This window comes from Thermothielavioides terrestris, chromosome 1 (genome assembly GCF_000226115.1).
Source record: "Thermothielavioides terrestris NRRL 8126 chromosome 1, complete sequence".
In the NCBI taxonomy this organism is placed as follows: Eukaryota; Fungi; Ascomycota; class Sordariomycetes; order Sordariales; family Chaetomiaceae; genus Thermothielavioides; species Thermothielavioides terrestris.
The window spans coordinates 4153646-4173750 of record NC_016457.1 but is presented as its reverse complement, the minus strand read 5'-3'; the positions used below and the strand labels follow the sequence as shown (position 1 = coordinate 4173750).

Sequence of the window (20105 nt, the reverse complement as noted above, 5' to 3'; positions counted from 1 at the left end):
GCTGTGTTGCAGCCAGACCAGGGGAAGAGTCACCCCGAATTCGCTCTCAGATGCACTGCAGGAAGTCATGGGGCGCAACACAACTACGGATCCAACAATCCATAAAAGCAACATCCTTGGCTATTCTTCGCCCGTTTTGAAGCTGGACTTCTGCCCTGAACAACGGTATCACGTCTTCATTGATGCCGAGCGCGCCCGTAACGCCCGTCCCTTTTTATTGTCCTCAAACCGGCTAGCAAAGACGCAAACAACCCATAAGCACCAGCTCCGAGAACAACCAACCTTTTTTTGAGCAAAGGAAATCAAGCGCTATAACTCGACACGTAATAGGTCACGACGTCCTCGGCAGCGACGTCGTCGACGTGGGGCACGTAGACGTACAGGATCAGGGCGTGCTCGTCGGCGAAGCAGGCGATGACGCGGCCCTCGAGGCGGCCGACGCTCAGCACGCGGCTCCAGTCGCGCCCGTCGACGCGCACCGTCGCCCACCGGTCCGGCCCGGCCTCGCGGAAGCGCGTGCTCGGGTGCTCCGCCAGCGGCATCGCCAGCTGGCTCGGGTCCAGCTCCGGGTTGTCCAGCCCGTGCCACACCGACGTGATGTCCAGCGTCTCGGTCGCGAGGCGCAGGCGCAGCGAGCCGTGCATGTTGGCTGAGAGCGTCAGCTTCGGGTGGTTGGAGGCGCTGGGGCGGCTGGCGGCGGAGGAGGTGGTGATGCCGCCGCCGCTGCTGCTGGCGGTGAGGGCTAGTTTGGTGAAGCGGTCTGAGATGGCTTTGAGTTGGAGCAGTGGGGGCAGCTGGATGTGCACGTCGGGCTCGCGGACTTTGGGCTGCATGATGGTCTCGACGGTGTCCGGGTGCAGCACGCGCACAGGGATGTCCTGGGTGATGATCTTCTCACGCTCGCGCTTCATGGTGAGCTCGAGAGACTCCTGCGGGAAGAGGTCCGGGTCGGCGAAGGGGTCCTGGTCAGTCGGGTCGGCGTTGGCGTCGGCTTGGTTGCGATGGTGGTGACGCCCGCCCGCGGCGCCCGCGAAGCCGCCGGGGCCCCCGCCAAAGCCGAAGCCGCGGGCGTCCTGGGCGCTGTCCTTGGTCATGGTGTGGATGGTCATGGACAGCATGGGGATGCCGTCGCGCTTGGTGAGGCGCAGGTTGGCATAGCTGCTGCCAACGGCGGACTTGAGCGCGCGCTGCAGCGGGCCGAGGGGCAGTTCAAGGTTGATGGTGTTGTTCGGCTCGGCGGACTGGATGTGGTAGTTGTCGAAGATCAGGTCAACCGAGAGAGAGCTGGGCGATTGGTTAGTAAGTGGTTGGCTGGCTTGCCGGCCGAGGGAACGGGGGTAAGCATACGCCCATACTTGGGACCCCGTGTCGGGGATGACGGTGAAGCGGACCGTGTCATCGTCGAGTCGCACCCATGCGATCTTCTCGAGCGAGTTCAGCGCCGCGGTGAGTTCTGCGTAGGATTAGAGTGTATCCGTGCCGCTGGGGTTGGAACGGCAACCAAAGTGGCTCACTTGAAAACGTCCTCACATTTTTGAGGTCGGTCTTGAACCGCATCTTGCAGGCCCGAGGGGGTCATGCGCTCGCATGGCGCATCCACCCGAAACTAAGGTAGGTCTCCGTAAGTATGGTTGTTGACGTGTGGGTTACTAATTTATGGCCGAATCCAAATCGATTCCGAGGTCGAGATTGAGGTCGAAATCTAGATCGAGTTGGCGTTCGAGTTGGAGGGGGTGCTGTGTGATGTGAACCCCACTGTTATCGTGGGTGTTTGGTTTGTGAGGTGGTTGAGCGCAGTGGTTGAATGAGCTAAGGTAGGTAATAAGGTAACCGTGTGTAGCTAGACTCCGTACTGTGCACCCTAACCTTAAAGCAACCATGAGGTAAACTTCAACTCCCGTTCAACTCCCGTTTCCCTCCCAAGCCCCATGCGGCTGACCATCACACCGTCCGAGGCACTTGCTCATTCCACCAGTCTTTCCAGTCCAGATACCGAGCTTGCACAATTTCGTCCCACCATCCTCCTCCAATGTAACGTATGACCTGATAAGTGCCCATATCTTGCCTGATCACGGTTGGCGACGACAGTAGATCTTGCTCCGACATCACGACGATGGTTTGTGCTGACCCGGGCGGGACACGACTGACGTCCGCCGCCAGGAGGAGCGCCGTGTCCCGGCCGGACGGCGGAAGACAGTATGCACAGAGCTCCTTGGCGAGGTACGCCGGGCCTCTGACGTGCCGCAGCTTCCCGAACGCGTCCTTGACCAGCTCGGGGTGGTTGCCGTTCCGATCGAGCACGAAGGGCAGCACGGGGTGGCGGCATGGCTCGTGGTAGGCAGGGCTTCGGCAGACGGGGCAGAGCGGCTCGTTATGGGCCTCCATGCCGAGGTGCTTCTTGATGCATACGCTGCCGAAGCGGTGGCCGCAGGGCAGGGCGCTCCAGCCCTCGCGACCTGCGCGGCCGACGGTCGGGGGCAGGATGGGCTGCCAACATATGGGACAGGTGTTGTCCCCCGGCGCCTGCGCTGGTTGGTTGCTGGACGTTTCCATGCTGGTTCCGCCGTTTGTCGTTCGCGCCATCGTGAGAACCGCCGTGCGTAAAATGGCGACGAGATGCCGGAGTGAGTGATGTGGGGGAATTGCGAATGCGCGGCAAGTCGATAGCTGGGCCGCACGCCAGTCACTCGGAGGTTCTCGATGAAGCCGGCCGCTCAAGCAGCTAGGAAGCGTGAGGTGGGCTAGGCAAACAAGGCAAAATTGGTGATCGATCCGAAGATTTGTGGTGTGTCAGTCGCAGACTTGCAAACCGACAGAAACCTTGGTCGGCGGAGAGGAAAGGGGCTTTATCACCCCCTTCCCGCCGAGATGAGATCACCCTGACACGGCCGCTCCCAGACCAACTGGCTCGCCGAAACCTCCGTGTTACCCGTGCCCATAGGGTCGGGCTGCTCAGGTGCCCAGTTCGGTCAACGTCCCTCCGGTTTGGCGTCTAAGTACGGAACAGTTACGTCTTATGCAGAGCCCGGTCTGCCCACTTTTATGCAGGAGGCTTCTATCTTCACAGGAGGCGTTGCTCCCGGCCAGGACGAAGTGCCTAAGTAATTAGCTTTAAGCCCCTCAATTCACTCAGGAACGGGCACCAATCCTCTGTGGCTTCCTGCATGACAACTTCAAGAGGTCTGGCAACGCAGATCAGTGGGTAGCACTTAGAGATGAGACATCCGGGAATGCTGGATATGGAGGACGGGGGGTCTTGCTCTTGTTGTATTGACGTATTCAGGATGGATTATCACAGTGCGGATGGACTGCGGATAACGTTAGTTACCTGGTTATGACAATTCAAACCTGCCTATAACTAACTGTTAACGTTTTCGTCATCCTTACTGTGTGGGGCTGCCGATAACTCCCCCTCCACCAGCGACAATCAGTGTGATTGACACCGCCGCCGCCCCGGAAACCCCGAATGAACCCAGTCCTCCCGCTACGTCGTTGCGCGACACCAAAGCACGATGGATTTGCCGGGAGCCCAGTCGACTGCGCTTGTGCGCAAGCGGACAGACACGGAGCTGATGCCGCCACCTCCGCCCGCAAAGCGCATCAAACGACCGAAGCGCGTGCTCGACGAAGACACCTACACCGAGGCCCTCTCGCACATCATCGCCCGCGACTTCTTCCCGGGCCTCCTCGAGAGCGAAACGCAGCACGAGTACCTCGACGCCCTCGAATCCAAGGACGAAGAATGGATCGAGAGCGCTAGCCGCCGGCTGCGCCAGGTCATGACCCCGGGTCGGCGGCGGACACTCGCGACACCCCTGCGCCAGCCGCAGGCCGCCGCAGGCAAGACGCCGCTCAACTTCGTCGGTGACACGCCCGCGTCTGTCGCATCCGCGGCAACCAGCGCTGCGGCAACCCAAGGGCAGCCCGCCGTCGACACCAGCCTCTCCCTCGCCGCCTTCCAATCGAAATACACCTCCGAGGACAACGAGTCCTTCTACAAGCTGCTCGACAAGCAGAACCAGAAACGCGTCGAGAAGTACGCCTGGCTCTGGACGGGCAACAAGCTGCCGTCCAAACAACAACTCAAGCAGAAAGAGGTCGAGGCGAAGCTGCTGGCGCAGCGCGGCGCCGGCGCGCTGTCCGACGACGGCTTCGCGCGCGACCGGCTCGCCATCCGCGACCGCGACGCCGCCGACCGCCCCGCCGCGCCGGACCACTGGCGCGGCGCCCGGCCGGACAACCAGCTCATGTTCGTGCCCGACGGCGTCGAGGGCCGCCTCGAGACGGTCGCCGAGCGCGCCCAGGCCGAGAGCCGCGCCGGGCCGAAGCGCGTCGTCTACGAGAACACCCGCGTGCCCCAGCCCGCCGCTGCTAGGGCCGAGGAGGAGAGGAGGTCGTCGTCGTCGTCGCGCGCCGGGTCGCCGACGCTGTCGGAGATCCGGGGCGCGATCGCGGGCGAGCGGAGGGCGTGCGATGCCGAGTCGAGCGTGGCTGGTGGTGGTGGTCGTGGGGGCGGGGAGACGCCGAGGGTGAACGGGTATGCGTTCGTGGATGACGAGGAGCCTGAGCCGGCGCCACAGCAACGGTCGGGAAGGGAGGAGAAGAAGGAGAAGCTGCCGCTGATCGACCTCGGCCCCGGGGACGCCACGCCCAATCCGTTTCAGATCCGGGAGCAGAGGAAGAGAGAGGCGCTGCACCACCGCTTGGTGGAGAGGATCTCGCAGTCGAAACGGACGTCGGCCAGGCTGGGGCTTACGGGCAAGGTGGAGCGCACGCCGGTGCCGAAGTTCCCCAGCAGTCCGAGGGTGTCGGTCGGAGGGCTGACGCCGGCTGCGCAGAGGCTGTGGGGGAAGATCGGCAGCTCCGGGGCCACGGGGCCCTCGGCGTCGCCGTTTGGTAATTCTCTCGAGTTCACGCCGAAGGCTACGCCGCGGCCAAAGGGCTCGAGGTTGAGGAATGTTGCTAAGTAGGGGATATTGGGTTGGTCATTGCATGGTTGGGGCGTTAACGATACCCGGTTCGATAGATAGTAGAAATGTATATTTGTATTCCGCACGCTCCATTCGCTCGAATCGCAACGGCTACGTGGGTGTTGCAATCTGGCGACCCGTCTTGTGCAATGCACAGTTCAACGATGATGTGTCCACTTCCAAGACATATCGATTCTAACACGTACTCCATGGTATGTAGTTAGGTACACTTGTTTTAGTCCCGCCACATCCACACAGCAATCCATGCGGCGCGTTGCGTCGGGTGGAATGCATGTCGCTCCACACCTGATCGGCCCAGGACAGCCTTGTCCCGTCCCGGCAGATCGGGTCGCTCCCGGCGCTAGCAAGGGCCCCTGTCGCCCTACCAGCAAAGGCACCCGCACCCAAAAATTTGCGGCTCCTGCAGTGGGTTCTGATCGCTGTGCACTTGCGCAGTACACGACCTCGGGAACCATCCACCCGATCCGGTTTCCGACCTGGCCGGGTCAGTCTGTGCCCCGGCTGCAATCCCGCCCATCTGTAAGACGAGATGGACAGCCCCCGGGTACTACTGAGGTAGACCCCCGTTGTTCCATTACGGAGTATTTCTTGTTGGAATATAATACAAACAAAAGACCCGCAACATGCGACTCGCGGACCTGCTCGTCGACCTCGCCGCCGTCGCGAGCGCGTCGCGCTCCGTGGCCAAAAAACATGTCGCGCTGAGGGCGAGGCAACTGGAGCGGTATGGTCGAGAGGCCACCGTCGTGCGCGATGTCTTGAGACGGGGAGCGTCGGAAGGGGGGAAGGAGGCGGCGCCGGAGGAGGAGCAACCACGGAGTGCCCAGACTCGACAGCGGGAATCTGAAGGGCAAGCGGACGAGAGAGTCCAGGCGGAGCAGGTGGAACAGCGGAATCCGGACGAGGCGGGGATGGCCGCCTCGGCTGCGGCTGCGGAGGACGGGGTGCACGCCCGGGAACGGGAACCCGAGGTTCAGGCCGACCCCCGAACGCGGACAGCAGATGGCGAACCGATGGCGGACGCCCCGGGAGAAACACCTCATCAAAGCAGCGAAGGGAAGCCCGACTTCGTGCGTGCTCCGTGGGCGGACGGTGGGATTGCCATGTTGCAGCATGGCTTCGTCCCGCCAAAACGGCCGCCGCCAGTATCTGGAAGAATGCCGGCTGTCGGCCGTCCTGATGTTGACCTCAACGTTTTCCGGACGATACCGGGCTCTAAAATCCTCGAGGCGCTGAAGGAGGCCGAGGAACAGGAGCAAACACCGGTGAAACCTATCCCGCCTGGTACAGAGGAGACGCCGGCCGCGCCCCGAGAAGTAGCGGACAGGACCGAAGCAGTGGAAGACGTCGAGCGAACGGCTGTGTCAGCCGCTTCTGAGGGCCTGGCGTCCAAGCCGATGCAATCACCTACATCCCAAGAGATTGCCGAAGAATCTACGATGACCGACGCCGGCAGGCGGGAAGCCCCTGAGAAGACGCCTCGCCAAGAGCCCGCAGCGGCGATCCCGGTCGCCCCGGCGCCAGAACCCACCGAACCGAAGACGCTATCCCAGGAAGACGCGAGCATTATTGCCGAGTTGACGGGCTCGTCATCACCGGTGTCGTCTGGCGCTGCGAGCTACCAACTCCGCGAGTCCCGCGTGCCCTCCTCGCGGATCGGCCGGCTGTGGAACTACGGCGGCCTTGCAGCAGGCATGTTCGCAGGCGCAATCGGGGAGGGGATCAGTCGCGCGGTCGGCGGCAGTAGCAGCTCAGGGTCGGTAATGCTCAGCGCCGCAAACTTGGAGCGGCTGGTAGCCAAGCTCTCCCGGATGCGCGGCGCGGCGCTCAAGCTCGGGCAGATGATGAGCTTCCAGGACGCCAAAATGCTCCCGGCTCCCATGCTGGAAGTGCTCCAGCGAGTCCAGGACCGAGCAGACTACATGCCGGCCTGGCAGCGAGACCGGGTCCTCGTCGCCAACCTGGGCGAGAACTGGCGCGACCTGTTCGATGAGTTCGAGGACAAGCCCATCGCAGCCGCCTCCATCGGTCAAGTCCACCGCGCGACGCTCAAATCCGACGGCACCCGGGTGGCCGTCAAGATCCAGTTCCCCGGCGTGGCCGACTCGATCAACTCGGATCTCGACAACCTCTCCGTCCTGCTCGCCGCCACCAAGCTCCTCCCCAAGGGCCTCTACCTCAACAAGACCATCGACAACGCCCGCACCGAGCTCGCCTGGGAATGCGACTACGTACGCGAAGCCGAGTGCGCCGAGCGCTACCGCGAGCTTCTCCTCGGCCCCTCCTCCTCCTCTTCGTCATCATCCTCACCCCCATCATCAGAAGACCCCGTCTTCTCCGTGCCGCGGGTCTTCCGCCACGCCAGCGGCAAGCAGGTGCTGACGATGGAGTTCATGGACGGGGTGGCGGTGACGCGGGCGGCGCCGACGCTCAGCCGCGAGCAGCGCGACTGGATCGGCACGCAGCTGCTGCGGCTGTGCCTGCGCGAGATCGCCGAGTTCCGCTTCATGCAGACGGACCCGAACTGGACCAACTTCCTGTACAACGCGGGCACGGGCCGGCTCGAGCTGCTCGACTTCGGCGCCGCGCGCGAGTACCCGCCCGACTTCGTCGCCCTGTACGTGCGCCTGCTCGAGGCCGCCTCGCGCGCCGACCGCCCCGCCGTGCGCGACCTGAGCCAGCAGCTCGGCTACCTGACCGGCCTCGAGAGCCGCGCCATGGTCGACGCCCACGTCACCAGCGTGCTGACCCTGGCCGAGCCGTTCATGCGCTCCGCGCCCGAGGTCTACGACTTCAGCGGCCAGACCATCACGGACCGCGTCAGGGCGCTGATCCCCGTCATGGTGAACGAGCGGCTGGCGCCGCCGCCTGAGGAGACGTACAGCCTGCATCGGAAGCTCAGCGGCGCGTTTCTGCTGTGCGCGCGGCTGGGGAGTAGGATTCGGTGTAGGGAGTTGTTTGAGGAGGCGCTGGCGAAGACGGGGTATATCGACAAACGAGAGAGCGAGTAAATCGGCGATGGGATGTAGGATGTATGTATATAATGTGAACCATATAGACACACAACTTCTGTATCATAGACTGTATCATAGAATCGGTTGCACACGATCCAAAGACCTCCCCCCTCCCCCCTTTCCTCCCCCTTGAACTCTACCTTCTTCACCTGTCCTCCGCACTCCTCCTCGCCAGAGGAAGCAGCTTCTTCTCCTTCGCCGCCAGCTTCTTCCGCCGCCTCTCGATCGCCTTGTCCACCTGCTTCTTGCTCATGCCCCGGAACTGCTCGACCAGCAGCCGCTTCTTCTGCTCGGACCGCTTCAGGTAGAAGGGCTTCTTGCCGCGGCGGACGAGCTCCTTCTCGCGGCGGCGGTGCTCCTCGAGGACGGCGCGCTCCCGGTCCCTGCGCTCCTGCGCCTGCTTGCGGCTCTCCATCGACTGCAGCGCCCGCTGCAGCTTCTCGCGCTGCGCCGCGTCCTTGGTCTTGCCCAGCGCCTCCCGCAGCTGCCGCATCTCGGACTCGCGGTACTCGTCCAGGAAGGCGTACGCCTTGCGCGCCTTGATCTCGTCGATCTTGCTGGCGCCGCCGCCCCCGCCGCCGAGCGGCAGGAAGCGCGGGTCGCGCGCCTGCGGCCGCTTGTGCTCCGCCGTGACGGTGAGGAAGTCCCGCAGACGCGAGACCGGCTTGGTGCTGCTCATCTCGACCGGCGCGTGCTTGTTGGCGCGCTTCTCGGGCTTTTTTCCGCCGGCGGCATGGTCGCTCTTGGAGCTGTGGCTGAGGTTGTCGGTGTCTTTCTCCTTTGGGGGGTTTCCACGTTTCCGTCTCGACGATGGGCCCATAGCCGCCTGGGCTTTTGCGAGGGCACCGAAGGAGAGCTGCGAGGCGTCGATCTGCGGCGTCTCCTCGTCGTCCTCGTCCTCGTCCTCGTCCTCCTCTCCCTCTTCATCTGAATCCCCATGAGAGCTGCCCTGTACCATTGTTAAGAACCTTCCCCATCAAAGCAGAACAGTAGCAATGGCACTCTACCTCATTGCTGCTCCCCGACTCATCCTCGCTGGGTCCCTCGTCCTCATCATCCGAACCGGAGTCGCCAGCACCCTCCTCGCTAGGCGCCTCGCTCACGTCGTCCTCAACCTCCGACTCGGGCTCCGGCTCATATCTAGGTCTGACTCTGCGCTGCAGTAAACTGGCCGGCGGCTGTTTCCGCTTGACTGACGACATTGCGAGTGTTGGGAGGCCGTGGGGAGCCTGCGTTGCTGTGCCGCGGTTTGAGAGTTAGAGGGTCAAATACTATCCCCCCAGTTGGAATTCACTCAGGTATGCAAGATGCGAAGACGGCAGGATCCAGCTTTTTGACGTTGCGCGTCATTGGCTCGTTGTGGTATACTCGGTTGGAGTTTCATGAAGCAAGTCGATGTATCCGTACAATACGAATAGCAATCAGTGAACATGAAAATTCCTGGTTGGGAAAAGCCAACACTCACTATGTCACTAACACATTTGCCGGCAAATCTCAGCGCAAAGTGTTAGTGCAGGCAAGGCCCACTATTTTGGTCTTGCCCAACGACGCGCTCCAATGTCCTGGGAAGCAGGCTTGACAAGGCCGCCCAAATCAAATGAAAGCACCTGTCGAAGGGTACCTTGTCAAACAGGGCAGGTGAGCATGAGTACACAAGGGATTCAAGAATCATCATTTTCACACAAACTCTATCTTTGTCTCTCGTAAGGATCTGATCCACAGCCCACTGGCAGCTTGCTTCGTTCAGTATACTACTGATGGCCCACAGCAACCGAGCAGTGAGGCTGCGCATCGCCATCACTTTACCACTTGAAGCTGCGTGGCCGGACTTGGGTAAACTTGGCAAACCCAAACTCAACCCCTCGGCTACCCCCCTCCAGGAGGACCTCCTCCACCCTCAAGATGGTTCCGTCCAGTTGACCACATCCACGACCTGTCCCGCCGTAGGATGCGAGTACCCTATCCTCAAGCGCAGCCGCAGAGGCTGTTACCACAGACATTGAAAGTCAGCCACACATCCATGCAGACCCAATTTGCGCACTGCAATGCAAGCAAAGCGTGAGAATGGACTTACCCCCTTGCACCCCGCGATCCTCATCATCTGCGTCGCCTCGGCCCCCGGTGCAATATCCGTTGAGGAAATGCTCAGCAGCTGCAGCTTCTGCGACTTGGGCACGGCCGCCTGCAGGCCGGCATTTGAGAGCGCCCCGGCGGGCGACGTATTACGGAACCGGGCAATGGCCTGGATGGTGCCCTCGGCGTTTCTTTGTGTCTGGATGGTCACGTTCAGGCCGTTGTTGTCGTAGCAGGGGTAGCCCGCCGGTGCGGCGGCAGCAGCCACCTGCGGGGCCGGGGGGGCGGTAGTTGCGAATAGATCCGCGCCAGGAGTTGGGTGTGCGGCAGCGGCTTGCGCAGGGGATGGCGTGGACACGGGCCCTTGAGAGAACAGGTCCATGATGGAGGCGACGTTGGACTGGCTGGAAGGTGGTGGTGAGGCAGGAGAGGGCGCCGATGAGCTGGCGCCGCCGAGGATATCCGCAAGGAGATCGGTGTTCTGCTTGCCATTGACCGGCGACGGCGCAGGAGCGCTGCTGTCACCCATGAGATCGAAGAGAAGGTCCTCCTCCTTCGGCTTGATGGCTTTTGATTTCCTGTTCGCCGCCTTGGATGTCTTCTTGGCCGCCTCTCCCAGCACTCGCGACTCCTCTTTAATTTGGGGCGGCGGCATCTTCTCTAGAACACCGCGGCGGATCTGATCATAGCCAAACAAATTACCGAACTCGACAGCGCGTTGCTGCACCTCCACATCCAGACTGGTCTGGTGGTTTTGAAGGATGCGGCGCACCCGCTCGATCTGCGCGGGGTCCGAGAGCCTGGTGGTGAGCTTGACCAGCGCCGTGATCAGGTACTCGGTAGTGACCTGCGTGGCGTAGCTGCTGTTAAGAATAGTCGAGAACAGGTCGACGACCTCGTGCTCCTTGACCTCCTGCACAAGTTCCTCCTCCTCATACTGGCCGCCCCGGAGAAGAGCATCGCCGTACTCGCCGATACACCATGCGCCAGCCTGCGTCAAGCTCTCCTGCGTAATGTCCTTCTTGAGGTTTGCATAGAGTTTTTGGACCGCATACGTCTGTAACTCGGGCGTCGTGGCGATCAGGCGGACGAACGACGAGAGGATGGGCTCCTTGACGTAGTTTCCCGCTAGCGTAACGACCCGCAGCATGGTGTCAAAGTGCCACCGCTTGTTCGGCGCATACCGATCAGCTGCAATGCCGATCTGGCTGGTCATGGTCGGCTTGAACTCGTTATCGGCAACCTCGAGGAAAGCCAGCAGCTCGCGGATCAGCACCCGGACGTTGCTCTCGTTGATCAGCGTAAAGCTGAGGTCCAGGGCTCGCCTCCTGATGCTGATATCCGGATCCCGCAGACACTCCAGGATGGTATTGCGGTGTCTCTGCACAGCGTTGGTGTCGATGGCCACCACCTTGTTTAGCGTGTTCAAGGCGACATAGCGGATGTTGTTGTCCTTGTTGGTCAAGAATTTGCCGAGGATATTCACGCCCAGGACACGCAGACCCGAGTCCGCCTCGATGTCCAGGATGGTCCGTACCGCTTCGTAGAGGATTGAGTTGCCAACATTCTTGGAGGAATCCGTGTTCGTCGCAACCTGCGCCAGGATGTCGTTGATCTGCTCCGTAACCTGGGCGTCACCGCGGGCTAGAACGCGCAACAGGCGCAAGATCTTGACCTGCAAGAAGGGGTCCGTGATTCCGGTCACATCATGTTCCGGAGCGTAGCCCGACGAAGCCAAGCCCTTTAGCGTCCTCACAAGCACCGGCACAAACGGCCGAAACTTCTCGACGATACCCTCCTCGCCCCCCTCGGCCTCGTCCGCCTCGCAGAGACTCGTGACCAAGGTGATACCGCATAGTAGCACGCCGTGGTTCCGGTCTGAGAGTAATTGCGACGCTTTCTCGATGAAGTGCTCTTGCAGGTCCGGCACCTTTCTGCATATGCGCATGGCGCAGAGCGCAGCTTTCCGTCGGATGTAGGGGTTTGCGGTTGATATCAGGTTCTCGATCTCGCCGAAGAGGTCTCTCGACATCTCGACGGACGCGATGTTGCCGAGCGTGCAGAGCGCGAGGCCGACGACATACTGATTCGAGTGTTTCAGATCACTGGCAACAGCGCAGGGTCAGCAGGCAGCGCCCGTATGTGCGTTTGTGTGATGTTGGCCAGAGCTTAGCGCACATTTGGAGGGAATTGGTAACCAGAGTCAGGACCTCTTGGTTCTCGTCGAGCAGCAAGCTTGTCGCCAGATGTCCTAACCGCTTGTCGGCGAAGCGGGGCGAGGCCAGCAACTTCAGACACTCGATCTGGCCGAAATGGGTCCGCTCGCCGAGAGTGAAGAGGTATAGCAGCTTGGCCACATTGTTGCGCCTACGAAGGCACTCGTATCAGCACACACGCACATCGTCCTCCCCAGCGGCCCCAGCGGCTACTCGGCCGCCGCTTCGGCGTACCTGACGCTGTGGTCGGCGCTCTCTTCCCTGAAGCTCGCCCGGATCGATGCGCTCTCTTTCTGGATAACGGCCCTCTCGTCGGCGATGGTCTTTGCAGCGCGCACGTTGCGGATGAACTGCTTGACTGTGGGGGAGCAGGGAGGTCAGCCGCTGCGTCGGACAGTCCAGTCAAGAGCGATGTAGGTTGGTAACTGCAACCACAATGCGCCGCAATTCAGGGAGTGTAATACGCACGAGAGCTCATGGTGAGATGGTTCCGGCCCGCTAGGGGGCCTAGAGAAGGATGATTTCCAGGGGTGGGAAGCGGGTGCTGCGCGAAAAGCTGGCGGGTGAATATATTCAAAGTCGACCGTTGCCCGCACCTCAAGACCCTGGAGCTATCGCTGGCGATGTGGCACGGCGGTCGCTGGTGGACGGCATGCCGATAACTAATGGTTTGTGCCTGAGGCAGGAAGCTGCCTCGCCCCCCTAACGTTAACTCCCCAAACGGGGTGTGGGGCTTCCTCCCCTGCCACTCTTCTGTCCCTCTCCAAAGCGCGAAAGACCACACAGGATTACACTACAGGCTCGCCCTGTGGGAAGATACCACGACGGTTCTGACGGGAAAACTGCCCTTCATTATGCGGGCCTGTTATCAAGCATTCAACGTAGTCCATTGAAGAACGAGAAGCCGCCGCTCGTGTTATGTATTCGCTGCCTTAGCCCCTATGCGAGGGAAAGCCCATGGCTGGAACATGAGATACAAGCGTAACGTACAGCCCTCGTATTGCAAAAGAGAACGCCATTTTTTTTTTTCTTTTCCTTTTTTGGCCAGCATTACCTTTGAAGTTGTCTCTCGGATCGGTCCCCGTATTAAACATGGACGTTCTCCTTCTTTCATGGACAACGGGAGTCATGCAGAGCTCCCTGAAACCCCGCAGCTCTGGTGTCCTCTTCCAGAGAGAGAAGCGTCTCACTGAAGGATGGACCTGTTTGGACCTCCATCAATCTCTATCTCCTCAAGACGGCGCTCAGCTCAAAGCAGAGAGGAAGGGCTTCTATCCATAGTTCGGTAACACACAAAAATTGGTTATCGTCATATGATTGCAACCTCAAGCGCCGGCCGTGCAAGCTCTCTTCCCGTCCGATCCCAAGAGACAACGGCGGTGAAATGTCGCGGCCCGCTCGAGACTCGAATGAGGCAGTGCAGCTGCACCTCAGCCCTGTCCGGACGTCCACGGGGATTAGGGTACAGGACCGGAGAGTTACCCTGCAGCCAAGCCGCCGGCCAGTGGCATCCCCGTATATCCGTAGGGCTGCAGAGGGAAAAGCGAGGAACTGGAGGTGCGGGAAAGGGTGCCACTAACTCGAGCACTGCCACGATGTACCTGCATAGCTGAGTGGAACTACCTGCTTTCGAGATCCCAGACCGCCGGCACCCGTCTGAGCAATAGGCTCCACTGAAGCGATGCGAGAGGGAGACGTAGAACGGCGTTCCTAGGCCAGGGACGGACGGGTCTGACGGCGGTACTGCCGTCGCTGCGAGAGGGACATACGCGACGTCAACGAGGAGTGGGTGTGGCCCCATTCAAACGTGGCTCTCATTATCACCCATCCCTTGAACAGCGAAGAGCGGAGATATCTTGAAGCATAACGCCCAATGGGACAGCAAGATGGTCTCTTGCGCCGGAAGATCAAACCCTGCGCAAAAAGCTTCCAGAAGCTACCTAGGATCCATCCATCCATCCAGAATCGAGCAAATCCGAAAGAGAAGGCGCATTGGTTCGTAAAGGGCATCAGTGTTGAGATGTTGTGAGAAGAGCGTTTACTTCTGCATCATAAGCTGGACGAACTCGTTGTCTGATTGACCGTCAGTACCATGGACGGCCGAGAATCGAGTGAGGACACCCACAGTCAATGCGCCCGTCGCCGTCCTGGTCGGCCTCGCGGATCATCTCGTCAACCTCGTCGTCGGTGAGCTTCTCTCCGATCGACGTCATCACATGACGCAGCTCGGCCGCCGAGATGAAGCCGTTGTTGTCGCGGTCGAACACCTTGAACGCCTCGCGGATTTCCTCCTCCGAGTCGGTGTCCTTCATCTTCCTCGCCATCATGGTGAGGAACTCTGCTGGCGGTCAGCGAACCGTCGCTACCAGAGCGCTGGTGCAGATGCCCATACCCGGGAAGTCAATGGTGCCGTTGTTGTCGGCGTCGACCTCGTTGATCATGTCTTGCAGCTCCGACTCGGAAGGGTTCTGACCAAGCGAGCGCATGACGGTGCCCAGCTCCTTGGTTGTGATTTGTCCTGCTCCCGCCTTAGCATCCAACCACTTCTACCTGGGTATCAAGGCGTCCGGAGGCACGGAATGCTGTCGCCGTGCAAGTGTGAAGGCACATAACTGGCCTCGCACAGGGCGGGCCGGACGGTACAGGAGGACGGAAACACTAACCATCACCGTCTTTGTCCTGTCCAGGGGTCAGCACTGCCAAGCTAGAACAAAGATCAGTCCAAAAATAAGGTGACTAGCAACTTACGAACAGGGAGAAAGCCTCCTTGAACTCAGAGACCTGTTCTTCGGTAAGGGAGTCGGCCTGTTGTTGAGGCGGTGTCAGCTCATCGGTGTGCTTGGAGACTGGCGCAGCCCGACTGCCCCTCGACGGCGGGGCCGACTCCCGGCAAGATCGCGCTTTGCTGGGACTGACCATGTTGACGGTTTGCTTCGTCAGTTCAGATAGGAAGATTCAATGCGTTCTCGCTGAGGGCCTCCGAAAGACAAGCCAACAGCGACGGATTCGGCAGTTGTGTTGCTGAACTGGGTTGTTGTGTTTTAATTGACGACGGGAGGCCGCAACCTGGAGATTTCAAGAAGGGGATGCGGGGCACAGCGCCTACCTTACCTAAAAGAGCGGGCCTGCCTGGCGCCTTGGTTTCAGGGTCGCCAGTCTGGCCAGGCATGGGCCAGCGATTTCCGCTCCACAGCTGCGCACAGCTGCCGGGCGCCTCGCAACTGGCCGCGGCCTGCAAGCAGTTGGCAACTGTGTCTGCTTCCCTGGTCGTCTCGCGTCAGCCGAATGTAAGTGTCCCAGAAGCTGGAGCTAGCTCGTCAGCCGGCGCATTGCGGGAAACAGTTTACGATGTGATGCCGCTCCAGTTCGGCCCTCGCCAGCAGACACACGACGGCCCTGTCCCTCTCCCCTCGAACTCCGGTGCGGACTGAGGGGATCGCTACTCCCCCCTTCCGGCGTCCGCCATGTGGCGAGACCGGACAAACCTGTAAGAAGCCGTGTTGACGAAACTATCGCCAACCCCTCTCCGCAACAGCACTGACACGAACCACGCCGCAGCTACATTTCATACCGACAGTCGTACGCCCACCATCCGACCCAGCGCAGCCGGTATGCGCCGTCCGGCGCGAGCGACCGCTTCGGCGGCGGCGCGGCGAGCACAGGGGTGCTGTTCTCGGCCGACGAGGACCGGCGGGGCTTGCTTTCCTCCGGTGCGTACGACGTGGACGACGGCGATGCGGTGATTGAGATGGATCTGCTGCCACCGCGGTGGGCCGACGTGTCGGACGAGGTTACGGAGCTGCTGGCCGGCATCGCGAGCAAGAGTCAAAAGCTGGAACGACTGCACCAGAAACACGTCCTTCCAGGATTCAACGACGAGGAGACGAAGAAGGCCGAGGAAGGCGAAATCGAGCGGTTGACGCAGGACATCACGCGCGGGTTTCACGAGTGCCGCCGGTGCATCCAGCGCATTGAGCAGATGGTGCGCGAGGGCAAGGCGAATGGCCAGATGAGCCGGGCAGATGAGACAATGGCCAGGAATATCAAGGTCAACCTGGCAACGCGAGTCCAGGAAGCGAGCGCCAGCTTTCGCAAGAAGCAGAGCGCCTATCTCAAAAGTACAGTGTGGCATATGCAGATCGCCGTGCACAAGGCTGGGCGCTGACGCTCGTTTACAGAACTCCGGGACATGAGCGGGCTTGCCAGTCCTCTTCCTCTTGAACGTAACTCCACCCCCTTGGCGGGTGGCAGCTACACCGACCCGTCGCTCTTGGAATCCGACGCCGACCGGACCTACTCGGAATCGGCTCTGCAGGCCGCGTCCCATCAAAAGCTGCTGGCGTCCAACGACGCTGTCATATCACAGCGCGAACGGGAGATTGAGGATATTGCTCAGGGCATCATTGAGCTGGCAGACCTCTTCCGGGACCTCCAGACCATGGTCATCGACCAGGGCACTATGCTAGACCGGATCGACTACAACGTGGAACGCATGGCCAGCGATGTCAAGGAAGCCGAGAAGGAGCTGAAAACGGCGGAAGGGTACCAGAAGAAGACGACCAAACGGAAGATTATCTTCCTTCTACTGTTGATCATTGCAGCAATGATCATCTTGCTGATCATCAAGCCGAAGAAGCACAGGGCTCCCGAAGGCGAGAGCTAACACGGCTCGCCACCTGGCCCACGGAAACTCCGGCTCAGTCGCGGATGTGGTGAATGCGACTACCATGCATCTCCCCCTACCCACGAAGGGTTGAGACTCCGGGCGTGTATAAAGGCGCTGTTTAATAGAGAAGGATTGGGCGCGATTAGAGGGGGGCCGTGGCGTGAGGTTCTCGGTTTGAGCTCTTCTATGTACACTAGGGCTTGAGACTATGAGCGATCGTCTTCAAAGGGCGTCTCACGCATATTTGTTTTCGTCTTACCCCTTTCCGCTGGCCACCCGGGATTCCATCATGGTGAATGGCAGGGTGCGAGCCTCTTGACAGCCGCGACTGAAAGGGCCAAGTGAAGCACGCTCACCATTGTATCATCCCCCAGTTTTTGTCTCCTCCTCTCATTCTACACTGTATTCCGCAATGCAGGCCCGATTTCACATTCCCTTAAATGCCGAGCTTAGCAAGATCAACTGTCGGGTCGGGGTTCTAGGTCAAGAGCTTGGGTATCCACTGGGAACCAAACATGCTTAGTCACCCCAGCACTGGCCAATCCCTCATCAGCCCACTCGTCTTTGAAGCGACAACACCCGATCCGAGCTCCCACCTCCAATTAAGCAAACCACGCCATCACCACATCTCCCGCAGCGCCAGCAACAAAAGCTCAACCGCACGCCGAACTGCACGCATTCAAGATGGGGTAAGCAACCAATTTGCCCTCTTCTCGTGATCCGCTTCCGAAGACGGCGCTTTTAAGTTCTCAATGGCCGCTGCCCGGGGGGAATTGGAGGGAGGAAGCCAGATTTTGCCGCGCCATCCGCCGTACAAATCCAAATCGATGGAAAGCAGAGCAGGAAAAAGCTGACCCGCGGCGCACGCGCAACAGTCTCCTCGACCGCCCGAACAAGGTTCCCGAGTACCAGCGGCTTTACCAGAGCGCGTACCGCTCGCACCAGCGCCTCTGGCGGATCGTGAGTTCTTCCCTCTCTCTCTCTCTCTCTTTTCCCGATATGGCAGACGCCAGACCTCTTGGTTTGGTGCGTGAGGACAACATGGGGTGAGAGGATGGTTGGAGGGGTGGGAGAAAGGGATGGGGAAAAGAAAGCGAAGAAGAAGTGGAATGGATGGATGGTTTGGGCTGACAGAGTCGCCTTGCCGCGCATCGCTCGACACACAGCACCCCCGCAGCTCCATGATGCTGACCCCGTATACCATCCTCTTGTGGGGGACCGCGGCCGGTACGTCTTCACACAAAACATTCCTTTTGATGGATCTGTCTCTGATGTGGTCTACAGCCACCATGTACGCCATGGGCCGCAGGATCCTCGGCCACAACACCTGGTTCAGCGACTAAGTTGGAGTGGTCGGTGATAGGCAGTCAGGCGGAGGATACAGCGGGTGCAGACTTGTTGTATAAGTAGAGCACGGGGAGGTCAATAGAGGCGTGGCCGTTGCGGAGATGTGCTGCTTGGGGCAGTCTGTGAGTGAAAGAAACCGAGGCCAACAGACCGACACTCTCCATGCGAAGTGCTGCTCTGAGTCCGTGCAAACCCTGGTGTTCCCATTGCTCTCTGACGCCTTCACTGCTGAATACCAGAATCCCCATACCTGCGGTGGAAGGGTCAAAGCCCCCTCTAAAAGTACATGAACATGAATTGGCGTAATTGACGGTTGACATTGTCAAAGATGGGTTGATGGTCCGGGTTGGGAAGGGCCCGGCCATCTGTTCCAAGTCTATCGTTGTGCCCGTCGGCGCGCGCCTCTAATACCCTGAAGCTCCGGGAGCATTCTCGTCCTTCCGTAGGCTCATAAGCAGCTCACGGAAGCGCTCCTTACCCGAGCCGGCGGCACCGCCCTTTGCGCCCTTCCCGCTGACGTCGACGATCTTGGAGATACGCTCCCAGCTGGTCCCGCCCGATGTCGTGTCCTCGCGGCTGGCGAGGAACTGCTCGGCCTCCTTGCGAGTCTGCGCAATCATCTTCTCCTTCTTGTTGTTGTAGTTCTCGTAGAAGTCGTCAATGTTCTGCTGGGCTTCCCGGATCGTCTCGGCGCGCTGTTGGGCAAACTGCTCTGCCCGCTTCGCAATCTGGGCATCCCGCTTCTCGCGCCAGTTCTTTATGACCTCGGGCTCTTCCTCCTCTTCGGCATAGGGCCGGTAACCCGAGTTGTAGCTAACCGAGGGACCTGTGATGGTGGTGCCGCCGGGTGCCACGCTCTGTTGTTCGCTAGAGTTAGAATCGTGGCGTGCGGCCAAACTACGACTGGGTGTCCGCGACATACCTCGTTGCGGCTACTAATGTCGGGGAACTGGGACTCAAATGCGGCGTTGCCGCCCAGGGCGTCACCACCACCGCCTCCTAGCAAATCGTTGTCGCCCTCACCAAAGCCGGCATCCTCGACTGTCGCAAACTGGTTGGCATCTTCGCCGAGGATCGCTTTTTCCCGCTCCAAAAAATTGCTCGCCGACGGTACGTCCGATGCATTCTTAATTTCGGTCTGGGCTGCGGACAGCATTAGTGAGCGCGACGGGGAAGGCGCTGGGAAGCGCTCGACTTACCGCCCGAGTCGAAGTCCTCCAGCGATGGGAATCGGTCAGCCATGGTGGCAATCAGGACCTAGGACAAGTAATTTTTCGCAACAGTGGTACCGCGGTGGTTGGAGGAAGGTTCGCAAGCTGAACGATGTACGGTGAGCCCAGGAATCTGGATATCGAAATGGTCGCTTTGATCGCGACAGGTTGCTGGGTCGCAATAGGTGGTCCATTCAGCGAAGTGTCCCACAAACGGGGGCGTTTAACGACACTACCCAACTTCCGGGTTGCTTGGCACAGATGTGCAGGGGTGTGTTATCTTAATATCGGGGTGCTGAGTTAATCCCCCCTTCAAACATTACACTACGGAATAACGTTACACGAGCTTGCTAGAACGAAAACAGTGACGGATGCAACTGGGGAGCTCGCTCCAATCCCAGCTTCCTGCTTCTCCAACTCTTCCGTTTTCAACCTTTACCAAAACAAAGTGGCCGCTCATCATCGCTGTCGTGCATATTGTGTTTGCGCGAAAGCCACGCTGGGCATTTGGGAAACACAAGAAGAGAATTCTCCGAGATACTGGATTGTTTGACTTGATCCACGTTGGACGATTTTCCACTGCATTT

At 60.1% G+C, this 20105-nt stretch overlaps 10 protein-coding genes across 10 annotated transcripts; 4 read left to right on the top strand and 6 right to left on the bottom strand.

Moving 5' to 3' along the window:
- Positions 1–208: 208 nt before the first annotated feature.
- Positions 209–1764, bottom strand: THITE_2108310 (uncharacterized protein). Its single transcript, XM_003649567.1, has 3 exons — positions 1515–1764; positions 1356–1453; positions 209–1284 (listed from the first exon to the last, which is right to left on the bottom strand). Exons 2-3 carry the CDS (start codon positions 1397–1399, stop codon positions 303–305), a joined length of 1026 nt encoding a protein of 341 aa, XP_003649615.1. The 5' UTR covers positions 1400–1453; positions 1515–1764; the 3' UTR covers positions 209–302.
- A 25-nt stretch (positions 1765–1789) lies between these two features.
- Positions 1790–2804, bottom strand: THITE_2108309 (uncharacterized protein). Its single transcript, XM_003649566.1, has one exon. The coding sequence runs from the start codon at positions 2581–2583 to the stop codon at positions 1942–1944; it is 642 nt and encodes a 213-aa protein (XP_003649614.1). The 5' UTR covers positions 2584–2804; the 3' UTR covers positions 1790–1941.
- A 656-nt stretch (positions 2805–3460) lies between these two features.
- On the top strand, positions 3461–5054 carry THITE_70314 (uncharacterized protein). Its single transcript, XM_003649565.1, has 2 exons — positions 3461–4028; positions 4122–5054. The coding sequence occupies exons 1-2, from the start codon at positions 3513–3515 to the stop codon at positions 4968–4970; spliced, it is 1365 nt and encodes a 454-aa protein (XP_003649613.1). The 5' UTR covers positions 3461–3512; the 3' UTR covers positions 4971–5054.
- Positions 5055–5351: 297 nt separating this feature from the next.
- Positions 5352–8076, top strand: THITE_2108308 (uncharacterized protein). The gene has a single exon (XM_003649564.1). It carries the CDS (start codon positions 5615–5617, stop codon positions 8000–8002), a length of 2388 nt encoding a protein of 795 aa, XP_003649612.1. The 5' UTR covers positions 5352–5614; the 3' UTR covers positions 8003–8076.
- THITE_2108306 (uncharacterized protein) lies at positions 8077–9440 on the bottom strand. The gene is made up of 2 exons (XM_003649563.1): positions 9013–9440; positions 8077–8954 (listed from the first exon to the last, which is right to left on the bottom strand). The coding sequence occupies exons 1-2, from the start codon at positions 9205–9207 to the stop codon at positions 8151–8153; spliced, it is 999 nt and encodes a 332-aa protein (XP_003649611.1). The 5' UTR covers positions 9208–9440; the 3' UTR covers positions 8077–8150.
- A 131-nt stretch (positions 9441–9571) lies between these two features.
- On the bottom strand, positions 9572–12943 carry THITE_2108304 (uncharacterized protein). The gene is made up of 5 exons (XM_003649562.1): positions 12763–12943; positions 12529–12652; positions 12257–12445; positions 10080–12183; positions 9572–9989 (listed from the first exon to the last, which is right to left on the bottom strand). Exons 1-5 carry the CDS (start codon positions 12770–12772, stop codon positions 9903–9905), a joined length of 2514 nt encoding a protein of 837 aa, XP_003649610.1. The 5' UTR covers positions 12773–12943; the 3' UTR covers positions 9572–9902.
- A 1143-nt stretch (positions 12944–14086) lies between these two features.
- Positions 14087–15342, bottom strand: THITE_2169415 (uncharacterized protein). The gene is made up of 6 exons (XM_003649561.1): positions 15211–15342; positions 15043–15099; positions 14958–14973; positions 14687–14812; positions 14420–14632; positions 14087–14367 (listed from the first exon to the last, which is right to left on the bottom strand). Exons 1-6 carry the CDS (start codon positions 15211–15213, stop codon positions 14333–14335), a joined length of 450 nt encoding a protein of 149 aa, XP_003649609.1. The 5' UTR covers positions 15214–15342; the 3' UTR covers positions 14087–14332.
- A 330-nt stretch (positions 15343–15672) lies between these two features.
- On the top strand, positions 15673–17216 carry THITE_2108295 (uncharacterized protein). Its single transcript, XM_003649560.1, has 3 exons — positions 15673–15781; positions 15853–16412; positions 16473–17216. The coding sequence occupies exons 1-3, from the start codon at positions 15759–15761 to the stop codon at positions 16955–16957; spliced, it is 1068 nt and encodes a 355-aa protein (XP_003649608.1). The 5' UTR covers positions 15673–15758; the 3' UTR covers positions 16958–17216.
- Positions 17217–18516, top strand: THITE_2108294 (uncharacterized protein). Its single transcript, XM_003649559.1, has 4 exons — positions 17217–17649; positions 17836–17920; positions 18127–18187; positions 18245–18516. Exons 1-4 carry the CDS (start codon positions 17645–17647, stop codon positions 18301–18303), a joined length of 210 nt encoding a protein of 69 aa, XP_003649607.1. The 5' UTR covers positions 17217–17644; the 3' UTR covers positions 18304–18516.
- THITE_2108292 (uncharacterized protein) lies at positions 18486–19733 on the bottom strand. Its single transcript, XM_003649558.1, has 3 exons — positions 19507–19733; positions 19230–19450; positions 18486–19164 (listed from the first exon to the last, which is right to left on the bottom strand). Exons 1-3 carry the CDS (start codon positions 19547–19549, stop codon positions 18712–18714), a joined length of 717 nt encoding a protein of 238 aa, XP_003649606.1. The 5' UTR covers positions 19550–19733; the 3' UTR covers positions 18486–18711.
- Positions 19734–20105: the final 372 nt, after the last annotated feature.